Source organism: Bactrocera neohumeralis, chromosome 4, assembly GCF_024586455.1.
Source record: "Bactrocera neohumeralis isolate Rockhampton chromosome 4, APGP_CSIRO_Bneo_wtdbg2-racon-allhic-juicebox.fasta_v2, whole genome shotgun sequence".
NCBI classification, from domain to species: domain Eukaryota; kingdom Metazoa; phylum Arthropoda; class Insecta; order Diptera; family Tephritidae; genus Bactrocera; species Bactrocera neohumeralis.
Genome location: NC_065921.1, coordinates 15,747,324 through 15,759,587, shown reverse-complemented (window position 1 = coordinate 15,759,587; position 12,264 = coordinate 15,747,324). Strand labels below are relative to the sequence as shown.

Sequence of the window (12,264 nt, the reverse complement as noted above, 5' to 3'; positions counted from 1 at the left end):
AATCTTTAACACACACAAACACATACACACATACATACATACATATATTTGCTTGCATTTACTTATTCTACATTTTTCTTCTTCTTCTCCGCTGTCCATTTACAGGATGACATGAGCGATCAGTGCAGCCTCACACAAGCCGGCCTCGAGGAGTACAACATACGCGCCTCATCCTATTACGATCAGCCAGCCATGTTGTTCCATCATCAGAAGCAATCGTCGTATGCACAATCGGAGGGGTATCACAGTTATGTCTCCAGTTCGGATTCCAGCTCGGCCACACCATTCCTGGACAGGTGAGTTTTGCCTTGTCGCAATCAATGCGCATCACACGCACGCATATACATATAGTACATGAGTGTGTCGATTGTGTCGAAGCTGTTGCTCGCATTTGGCGCGTGTGATAGCCCGTTGGCCCGTTGTTGCGCGGCTGGTGCGCCGTTGGCTGTCTATCGCCCGTTGGCTTTTGGCTGCCGGCCGTTTGTCATTTGTCGTTTGGTCATTTCTGTTTATTTTTGGATTATTGATGTTGCAAGTTGTTGTTGTTGTTGTTGTTGTGGCTGTTGTTGTTTAGTTGCCAGCGTGTATTTAGTGATTTGTTGCACGTTCGCAGCGTTTATTTGTAGTTACATGCCAGCCGTTCGCTTGCATACTGCGCGTTGCAAGATGCTCTCGCAGACATTGCTTGCATGGAATGTGACAATTGTGGTCTTTGTTTTTGCTGTCACGAAATGCTTGCCATACAGCTGGAATGTGATTGCGTTGATGTTTTATTTAATTTATTGAAAAAAGCTGCTTTTTAAGAAGTGTTATCATAAAATGACGCTGGAGCTTTAAGATATAAAAAGACTGATTGAAGAGCAAGCAGGGTTTCTTAGATCGTCACAATATTTCAAAAACTTTCGGCTACTTCTAGAGATATAACATTTTTGGAGGCACTGTAAAATCAGAACAATTTCATCAATTAGAGATAATTGAATCATATCTTTCTTTGAAATGGGAGAACTTGAAATGTGATCGGTTCGATTGAAAACTAAGAACTACTTCTGAATCCGCCCCTGGTCCGATAAATATAATATGTATATATGTACTTAGCATACAAAAAGACAAGGAAAATTTTAAAAACTGGCGATATACTTAGTTCTCTACATAGCCTCTTTTTAACTCGATACACTTCAGCCAGCGATTCTCCAACTTCTCTAACCCATCTACGGAGATTGTGATGAACAGGATATCAGGTCGTAACTTAATTTGACTACTTTGGCAGTGGCCATAGCAGAGGAGTGATCCGGGGTATTGCCATAGTAGAAAACCATTTCGGCCGAATTAATAGAAATAAAGGCTTTCTGTCTAACAGAGTTCGTAGTGTCAAAAAACCGAATATAATTTTTTTCTGAAATTTTTTTTTGACAGAGTTGCCACATTTTATTTTTCCATATCCTTTCAGAAATAAAAGTTTTCTGTCTAACAGAGATCGCAGTGTCAAAAAACTGTAAATAATTGTTTTCCCAAATTTTTGTGACAGAGTTGCCACCTTTTGACATTATTTATCCAGTTCAACATAATGTTGTCTATGAACCCAGTAGGCAGTGTCAAAAAATTTTATATAATTGTTTTCTGAAAAAATTTTGTGACAGAGTTGCCACCTTTTATTTTTCATTATCCGGTTACAAATACAACTTTTGTGTTTCGTAGAGTAGACAGTGCCAAAAAATTTAAATAATTGTTTTCTCAAATTTTTTGTGACAGAGTTGCCATTTTTATTTTTTTTATTATTTGGTTAAAAATACAAATTTTCTTTTTTAGAGGTTGGAAAATGCCAAAATATTTTAAATAATTTGTTTCTGATTTTTTTTTGTAACAGCGCTGCCACTTATTAACTTTCCTTACCCTGTCAAAAAGACATACATATATAAACTTCTATTTTACAGTGTGCCTAATGTAAAAAATAAAATAAAATATTTTTATATGAAATTATTTTTGCGAAAGAGTCACCAACCTAATAAACTACTATTATTTGTCCAGAAATAAAAATTCACATAGAAAAGTGTTATGGCTACATACATATGTAAATAAACATTACAACAACTGTAATTATTTTAACGGCGGCATGTCTTAAGTCATTTGCCGCACTTCCTCAAGATTCACACGTCCACGTTGTTAAAACTCGGCGAGCATAATTTCTCAAACCTTCCGGCTAAGACTTCAATGTCGCTGCTTTGCAATAACTTGGCACTTAGCATATGTGGCACTTTGGCGCATGCGCAGATACGCGGCATAACTTTAGCATGCATACTTATGTAAAAATGTATATTTATATACACACGTACATATATATACATACATATAGTATGTATATTCAAATAAGTGACGACAAATAAAAGCACACGCAGAAGTACCATTCACCTTTATGAAGGCTTATGCATGCATACACACATTTACACACATATATATGTACATAGATCTAAAAAATACACTTATATACACACGTCATATTGTATCTTACGCACTTAAGCGGCACTCAAGCTTCTATGAGGCATGTACTTACACACTTAAGCACACACACACACACACACAAACTATATTATAATCGCGCGCAAAGTGGTTGGCCGGCAGCTTGCGCGGCTGTGCCTGGCCCGATGAGGTGTTCGGAATTATTTATGCAACATTGTAAATATATATGTTTGTATGTGTGAGCGTGCAGCTGCTGTGACAGCGTCAAAGGTTTATGGATTTGGTGGTCAGCGGCGCAAACGCGGTGGCTCGCATGCGTGCGCTTGTGGTTTTTTCTTACACCACGCCGCCGCTGCCGCAGCATGCAACGCAACAAGCGAGTCTGTAAATATGTACATACCTAGATTTATAGCAGCACTCAGTGGTTTTCTAGTTTTTTCAGTGTCATGTGCAAATACTCGCACCCAAGTGCGTGTGTGTGTGTGCGTACGCACGTCAGCGATTTCCTGAAGTGCCACTTGCGCGCTATTTGACGCTTGACCATGCCAAGATTGCGCGTCCGCAACAACAGCAACAACGGTGGCGGCGCTCATAAATATGCATTTAATAGCGTTTGTGTAATTAATGTTATGTTGCTGTCGTTCAACACGTTTGAATTGCTTGCAACATTGCTTAGATTGCTACTAAACCAAGTAGTTTTATTTAAAAATATTTTTCTCAACTTTTTTTGTTGTTCACTCCAAAGTGGTATTACTTAAACTTGCACTTGAAATGCAAATGTTGTGCTGAAGTGTAGTTTAATATATACAGACAGCCTTGTTTGCTAGTGTGTAACTTGATTTTCTTGAATTAAATATTCTTAAATACGAAAACAATTTAGAAGAATATTTTTTTAATTTTTTCTTTACTTAAAATTTTCTCACCAGTTTGGTATGCAAAAAGTATTTGATCCATAAATATTAACTATTTTAGCAGAAAATATAAACTTCTGTTAGATTTTCGGTGAAAAATTGTATGCACTCACCATGAGTTGAATTTTAGGAACTTCATGCATTCTTTCCAACATAAGGATATGTTTCAGGTATAGCTGAAATAAAACATAAAACTTTTATAATATATTTGAGTTCAGAAGGAAATGGTTTTAAGAAAAAAATAGTTTTTTCAATTAAGAAATTAGGTGCCTAGCTTATTAATAAAAATAATATAATTGTAACGGAATCATTCACTATGAGCTGCTTCAGCCTGGTCGTACGATTGATTCTACATTTTACTGTCAACAACTGATGATATTAAAGCAAGCAATCGAAAAAAACGGCCAGAACTAATTAACAGAAAGGGCTTCGTCTTCCATCAGGACAAGGCTAGACCACGCACATCTTTGATGACTCGGAAAAAACTGGGAGAGTTTGGCTGGGAAGTATTGATGCATCCACCGTATAGCCCTAAACTTGCATCATCGAACTACCATTTGTTTCGGTCAATGCAGAACTCCTTTAATGGAGTAAATTTGACTTCAACAGAAGTCTGTGAAAATTACTTGTAACAGTTTTTTGCCGAGAAACCAGAATAGTTTTACACTGATGGAATAATGTCTCTAGCGGAAAAATGGCAAAAAGTAGTCGACCAAAATGGTATATATTTGGTTCATTAAAGTTCATTATAAATAGAAAAAAAAAGTTGAAGTTTGTTTAGAAATACGAAAAGACTTTTTCGACTATCCAAAATATTTAGTTTGAATATTTCAACAAACCATGTATTCATTAGTAAAATTCATTAAATTAATCCTTTCCTAAAAAAAACTTAACATTTTATTAACACATTATTGTTAATTTATCTGTGATCAAATTTAACCCGGACTGTTAGTGTTAAAAAAAACATTGAAAACGTTAAAGAAACAGTGCTTGCAAATCGACATGATAGCATCGGAGAGATGGCACCGGTTCTCAATATCTCTAAAGAATCGACCAAACGCATTTTGCTTGATGGTTTGCTTATGATGGAGGTCAATGTTAGATTCCCACCAAAATACCTGAATCTTGTGCAAAAAACGACGTTGAGTAGAAGTTGCAAAAGAAATGCGTGACAACATAGCTGAGGACCCTGCATCCATCGGAAGCAACATTAAAGATGACGAGACGACGTTTAGGCATATGCCGTCGAAAGTGTTCAACAATCTAGCAAATGGCGCGCCCAAAATATGACGTTGCCCAAAATACGCTGAAGACAATGAAGATCATTCCAGCCGAGGCTTATAACACTCATGGATCAGTAGCCTATCTTGAAAACAATACTAAAATATCTAGAAAATAGCATTTTGGTCAGTCCGAGTCAAATTTTATCAGATGGTATAAGTATTTTCCCGAAGAAGTATTCGCAAGTTTAATATTATTACTAAATTTTTCTCTCAAATTCAACAAAAAGCAATAAATTGATAGTTTCTACAACTACAAGTAGAATCAACACTCTCTATATCTCTCTTCCACAAACTTTAGACTACAGACACCACGTGAAATTCCTTTCCGACAACGCATCACCGTTAATTGTCATCTTTTCACGTCTCTCACTCTCTCTGTCAAACTCACATCCGGTTGGTTGGTTTCAATAAGGTAGTAAGAATGTTTTGGCATGTGGCAGTGTGGGGCGCAAATTAATAATGCGTTGCCGTTGACACCGCAATACTCGAAAATTATCTACGAAAGTACGATTTCACACCCACTCAGCTGGGAGCTTTATTATTGAAATCCAAGTGCAATATTTTATATGCGCGACAAGACGAAGGCAGATAAAGAAATAAGTGGCAACACATGGAGGCACATACAGCTGGCCAAGATGCCAGCCAGACTAGGCAAACAAACAGCAATAATAATTGCAACAGCAACAAAAACAACAACAATTAAATGCAACAATATTCATAAGCATGTTTGGAATGCGGCTGCTTTAGGCGTCCGCCGTTGGACAGACAGCTCAGAGGCAGGCGCTCCAACGATTGCGACCAATCCAAAGTCCAAACTAAGTGACATAAATGTCTGTTTGTATGTATATGTGTGTGTTTGGTGTAAAGTAAATGTAAGAAGTGTCCTAAACACATAGTGCAAATCGGTGCAAGGCATTAGAATGAAATTTGTTGCAAGTTGCTGCCACAGTTGGTGCACAATACTCGTACAAATCGACTGCCCAGACATTTATTGATGTCGCGGCGTATTTGCTTGATTTGAATTTATTTTTATGATCGAAGTTGATTCGCGAATTATGGTCATAAGCCGCACGCTTGACGCCTTGACTGACTCGCTGACTAAGTGGATGGACAGTTGTGCGCCGTTTGTGGCATACACAAATCGCATTTTGCGCTGTGTTTGTTGCTGTGAAACACACTGGGTGTTATTACGGAATTCAAAACAGTTTCTTTTGTCATACGTTTTGTATGTGTGTAGTTGGTAATGAGGCGTGTGTGCTCGGATTGCGTTATTGGAATGGCATGTCGCACTGGTTGTTGGTGTGAATGAGGGCATTCGAATGCGTGTGCGATACTCACACGGCCTCTGAAGTAAAATTTGTGACATAGAAACTGTTGGCCGTAATAGTTTGTTAGCAGAATTGAAGTGGGTTCTTTGGATTGAGGGGAAAAGCTGGTGAACTTTCTTAGGTGTTTTAGCGTCTTAAGCTCGTCTGAAGTGGCCTTCAGTGTCTTGAGCGAGTTTTTTGCGAATTTTTTCGGTTTCATTTCATTCCTTTCACTCTTTTCTTGCACAGTTTCGACAGCATATTCATAAATCAAAATCTCGGCACCAGAAATGATGCAGTTCACGGACCACTACTCAACGAGGTTTCAGCCTTTTGTAGTATAACAAAAATAGCTTGCGTTGAAAACTATTTTTTTTAAGAATTCTTAACTTCAAATATTGGATGTTTTTGCTTGGAAAAGCTTCAAAATTAAGAAGCTCTAAAATTCCTTAGCAACCAATGGGAGAGAAGCTTAAGGCACCAATACTTGAAGATCAAACATCAAATATTCCATGTCTCCATTTCACTAACCATCGCTGTATACCTTTACCAATAAATTTGCTTATTTCTTCTGTTTTTGCATATCGCCTCTAAGAGCACATAAGCTGACAAGCGGCGCTTAATGTCGATCAGCTGTTTAATTTAAATAAATTACGAAAAATATTGCACAAAAAATAGCGCAAAAGTAAAATAAAATATTATACGTGTAAATCGAGTGCTTGAGCAAAAAAGACAAAAACGTCAGCAACAACAACATTGAATAAAAAAAAAGTTAATAGAATAAACAAGTCAGTCAACAAATCATTCAGTCGCGCCACAACCGACCGACCACTCATGTCAGCAGATTTCATTCTTTTTCACACCATCTACAAATATTTTACATTAGTTATAACAACAACAACAATTACAAAAAAATAAAAAATAGCAATAATAATAATAACAGCAATAGTAGTAATAACAACAACAATAATGGCAATAATAATAATAACAACAGCAATAATAGAAAACCAGCTTTAAATTGTCTTATTCATGGAGAGTAATTAATGCTTTAAGACACTTTGTTTATTATGCTATGTGATAGATGTTTATATATATACATACATATGTATATACTTAGTAATTCTATCTGCTGTTTTTTTAAGCGCAAAGCGAAAAAAAGAATGCTGCAGTGTGCAAGACACATTTTCTGATTTCGAGTGCGAGCAATTGACGAGGATTTTTTTATTATTATTTCTGTTTTATTATTCTTAATATTTTAAATTTTTTTTTCTATATAGAAGGAAATTTATTTATTATTCATAATATTTTTAAAATTTTGTTTTCATAAAGAAGGATTTTTTTTTTATTTTTTAACATACTATATACATATGTATATATTTATATGTATATACATTTTTAATTTTTTGCTGTTATTATATTTTTGTTCCTTACTTTTTCATGTTTTGTCTTATTTTTTTATCCTCTATTCTTTACTTTTTTTTTAATTTTCATTTCCGCAAAATAATGAAAATATATTATTGTCATGGCATTTATTGCTTTGATTCTTTTTGACTTATTTCTTTCTTTTTTTCTTTCTGTTGCTTTTTTTATATTTTTTCTTGCCGGTCCCGCGCGTAATTGCCAATGTTAACAACTTATTCGTTGTATAACAATTAAATTGAAAGCTGTGAGAATTATGGCTGTTAGTAAAACAAAGAATAAGGAAGGAACTTCGAAATTATATTTTTACTATATTAACTAGAAATTAAAAAAAAAATAATAATATTTTGTTTGATACAATTTTTTAAAATAATTTTTGGAATTTTAGATTTGTGTGGCTGAAGAAACAAACTCGTAATTATTTGAAGACTGTATTTTATTAATAAATTTTTCAATATTATTTTTAAATAGTTTTGGAAATATTTTTTTTTTTAATTAATTCAGTTTTAAGTTCTTATATTTAACTTCTGCTTTTATAAAAATTATTTTATTTTATTTTATTTTTTTGTTTTATTTTTATTTTATTTTATTTTATTTATTTTTTTATTTTATTATACATTTATATATACAGTAAAGTTTTTCTATATTTTCGCGTATGTGGGAAATATCCTATGAATCATTCTGAACAACTATGCCTAAGGTCTAAAATCCGATGCGAGCAAGCAATTTTTAAGACGAAATCTAAAAACTCTGAATAATCGTTTGTATGGGAGATATATGATATAGATGGTCCATCTGACATATTCCAACAATTGATGAATGTGAAAATGCACATAAGCATTAAATACAGTTATCTCGAAAACTGAAAACAAACTTTTATGATTTTTAAAAGACTTGCTGGGCCGAAACCTGTTTTAGACCCATAGTCTCTTAGGCAAAGTTGTTTACAAAAATCCTTAGATTCTCTGTTCTGCTTTTAGAGCGCCATGTTAATCAGCCCGCTCTATTGCAGATATGTATTTTTGTTTTTTTTTTTTTTTCAATTTTTGTTTTTATTATTTCGTTACATAAATATATATATGTATATATTTTTTTCTTACAATTTGTAATCTCAATTCCCACAAAGCAAACAATTTATTTAAAAAAAAAAATTCTAAATTTATTTACTTTTCTTATTGCTTATCCATAACAACAAACCTGTCATAAGTCGACACTACATGAAACATGCTTCAATAAGTTAAATTGTATGTTAAACTTGTTGTCTGCCCAGCAAGCTGTCTGTATGTCAATTGGTTTGTCAGTTAATTGCTATAAAAATGATATTCGTGAGCAGCCTTCTGTTTAATGCTACACTTGTATTTAACAAGACTACGAATATGTAGAACAGAGTGTTATATACAAAAACAAGTATAAACAAATAATGCCAAATGGCCAGCAACCCTGTAGAAAATCTACTAATTACAAATTGCTGTATTTTTTTTTTTAATTTCATATTAAAAATTTACTTGTGTACGCTAGTGCTAGTCAAATTCATAAAAGCGGAAATTCATAAAATAGGAAACTCATATTCTCTTTTGGGCAAGTAATTTCCAAAAAATTTTAAATAATCTCTTATAAATCGAAAATTCCTTGCCAATAGTTTTAATTGGTTAGTTATCGATAAATTAGTTTAAACTTTGCATTTTCAATCCATTATAAAAATTAAAATTCTGTAAACTCAGCTATAAAATTGTTGTTTTTTATGACTGAATTATTTTAAATGATTTATTTATTTGAACGATCTACAATTTCCAATGTTTTAGAAAATCATTTTTCACAGGTCAAACAATTTAAACTTATGCACGTTGTAAATTTTTAAAGGTATATTAATTATATCTGAACCAGTTTAATAAAAAATACGTAAAATTAATGACGTTAAATATCGATAAATTTAAGAATTTTTAAACATCGATTAAATGTTATCGATAAATTTTAGAATTTTTAAATGTCGACAAAATTTAATCGATACATTAAATTAGAAATTTAAAATAGGAATTAATATTTTTAAAATATATTAATCGAAAATATATCGCTTCATAAATTCCAAATAAAATAAAATTTTCAGGGGTTTAGATATATGTACATATAATGGGTTGTCAAAAAAGTCTTGCGGTATTTTATTGAATTTTTTTTTTTTTAAATTGAAATTGAAATGAATTTTTGATGACTCATGCCCAGCTCTTGACCGATGCTACGGCTGCTACTATGCCGGTCACTTTCGACCAATTCAGCGATTTTATCGCAATTTTCGACGACAGGCCTTCCGAAGCGTGGCGCATCTTCGACCACTTCTACACCAGAACGAAAACGTTGAAACCATCGTTGTGCGGTGGAAATGGAAACTGTTGAGATTGAGATGATTTGATGATGAGATTTTTGCCTTTATCGTAGTAGTACTGTAAAATATGCCATATTTTCTCTTTATTTTGCTCCATGTTTGCGACGCTATAACTCACGAACGACTTAAAATAAACGACAATCAATCAAATACGTGTTAGCGCGTGGTATAGCATGACCCGATGCGACGAATAAAACTAGAACTACGCGCTTTCAGCGCCAACTAGCGAAAATACCGCAAGACTTTTTTGATAACCTATATATAATGAAATAAAAAATATGAAATTATCCATATTAAATATTATCGATACATTATTGATCGACTTTTAAATATCGATAAATAAAATTACAATTTTTAAATATCGATTAAATATTTCTAATAAAAGTTTCATCTAAAATATTTCACTTGATAAATTGTTAATAAAATAAAATGTTTAATGTTTCAGATACACATACATACATACATACATACATATGCATATGATTAATCATAATTCACCTAAGAAAATAAAAAATAGTGATATTGTCGATATTAAATATTATCGATAAATTGTTGATCGACTTTTAAATATCGATTAAATGTTATCGATAATATACTTATAGAAAATAATTCACTTCATAAATTGTGCAAACAATTTAGTAACTTCTTATTATGCACTTTTCATTTTATTTTATCATACCTAATCAAAATAAATTGAAAAGTTCTTTTTCAATAATTATGGCAGCGCATAAATTTGAAAAATGAAATACCAGGGAGAAGGAGCTTTATAAACTAAACATCATTAATCATTGTTCATCTAAGAAAACAAAAAATTTTGAAATTATCGATATTAACTTCTATCGATAAGTTATTGGTCGACTTTAAAATATCGATTAAATGATAGAAAATACTTATGCTTCATAACTTAATAAATTCTCATATCTACATAATTCTCAAATTGTCATTATGCACTTTTCATTTTATTTTATCGTATATAATCAAAAGTAATCGAAAAATTATTCAAGATCGGTCCAGATATCGATAATTGAATTTTGAAAAATATGAAAAACAATTATATTCGCTCTGCATTTACCTAAAAGAATTATTTATTGAATTTTTTTGTGAAATAATTATGTAATGAACCGGCGCAAGGAAGTTTTAAATGTAAATTTTTAGCTTACAAATTTCCTACAGGGCCTTTTCTCATTTATGAGTGCATGTTTGGTGTTTTATGTAATTCTATGTGTACTCATTTATTGCTATAAATATTACGTCTGTTTCAAACCACAATTGATTATTGGCATTGACGACGCTTTGGGGCAAAAAGCGGTCCAATCATGTGGAAGCAGATCGTGCGGCCGATAAGCCAAAGCGCGCGCAGCTTAAGTCAAGCAACTGGCAGACTAGCAAAGTGACTGACTGAATGACTGGCTGGTTGGCTGACGCGTTGAAAGCGCAAAGTGGCTGCACGATATGCCGCATTGAAGCAGTTGTACTCACTTCTACATATGCACGTATGTATGAGTAAGGCAGTCAAAGCTCTAAAACGATTTTAATGGCTTGTTCTTAAAATTAAACAATTTACTTTTATTTTCAATAGATTTTTTAATGTATTTTTCTTTTACATTTTTTTCTTTTTTTTTCTCGTGGCTAGACATTTGTGCTAGTTCCGCATTGGAAGTAAAAATCAAAGAGTGATTAAAAACCATTATTTGCCGCATGAAATAGAATATGGCGGCTGGTGGTTTCAATGCGAGGGCTTAAGGCGCGTGTTCAAATGCGCATGCGCAGCTCGTGGCGGTGCTCTTTAAATGTTCTTTTTTTTGTATTTTGACATGATTATTCATAAAGTCAATTTCGTTAATTAAATATTATGCGCTTTTGTTCTCATTACTTTTTAATTATTTAATTTTGTTTAATTATTATTTTTATTTTTGTTTCTTCATTTGCATAGATTACGTCAGGAGAGCGAAATGTTGTCGCGCCAATCCTCCCACCATTGGTCGCAGAATGACTTGTCCTCTGTGTCATGCGCTTCGATGGCGCCTTCACCAACACCGCTGCTGCTCTCCACACTCGGTCGTGACGCGACGCTTTCGGGTAGCGGCAGCAGCAATAACAGCGTCGGCAATCAGCAACAGCATAATAATAATAGTTCGGAGAGCACTTCATCGACTGAGACACTGAAGTGGTTGGGTTCCATGAGTGATGTGTCCGAGGCCAGTCATGCCACTGGCTACTCTGCCATTTCAGAATCAGGTGAGTTTGAGGGGTACTACATATGGTAGCTCATATCTTGGGTATATTGTTGGAGAGTTCTGCTGTTGTTAAGAGACAAAGATACTACTCGTATTATCCAATTGACCGGCAAAGTGCTGAGAGTCTAGTATTACTGATTGTTTGATTCAGAGGGTATTTTCGGGAGTATACTTTATTACAAGCTTTATTTTTGACCTAGGTCTAAGTATTGTTCCACCTCTGAAGAATTTTCGGAAAGGTACTTTATTCCAAGTCTATCGAGCACTGAGCGATAT

General features: G+C 33.6%; 1 protein-coding gene and 1 long non-coding RNA gene across 5 annotated transcripts in view; one reads left to right on the top strand and one right to left on the bottom strand.

Moving 5' to 3' along the window:
* Positions 1 to 12,264, top strand: part of LOC126756170 (protein Shroom) — a 317,073-nt gene that overhangs the window by 121,358 nt on the left and 183,451 nt on the right. For all 4 annotated transcript variants that reach the window (XM_050469026.1, XM_050469025.1, XM_050469027.1 and 1 more), the window contains 2 exons: positions 106 to 296; positions 11,685 to 11,989. In XM_050469026.1, coding sequence (XP_050324983.1) covers positions 106 to 296; positions 11,685 to 11,989 — 496 coding nt within the window. The remainder of the gene's footprint in view (positions 1 to 105; positions 297 to 11,684; positions 11,990 to 12,264) is intronic.
* LOC126756186 (uncharacterized) overlaps positions 1 to 12,264 on the bottom strand; it is a 172,473-nt gene that overhangs the window by 38,274 nt on the left and 121,935 nt on the right. The window contains exon 3 of the long non-coding RNA XR_007666552.1: positions 3,479 to 3,541. This is a non-coding gene — a long non-coding RNA (uncharacterized LOC126756186). The remainder of the gene's footprint in view (positions 1 to 3,478; positions 3,542 to 12,264) is intronic.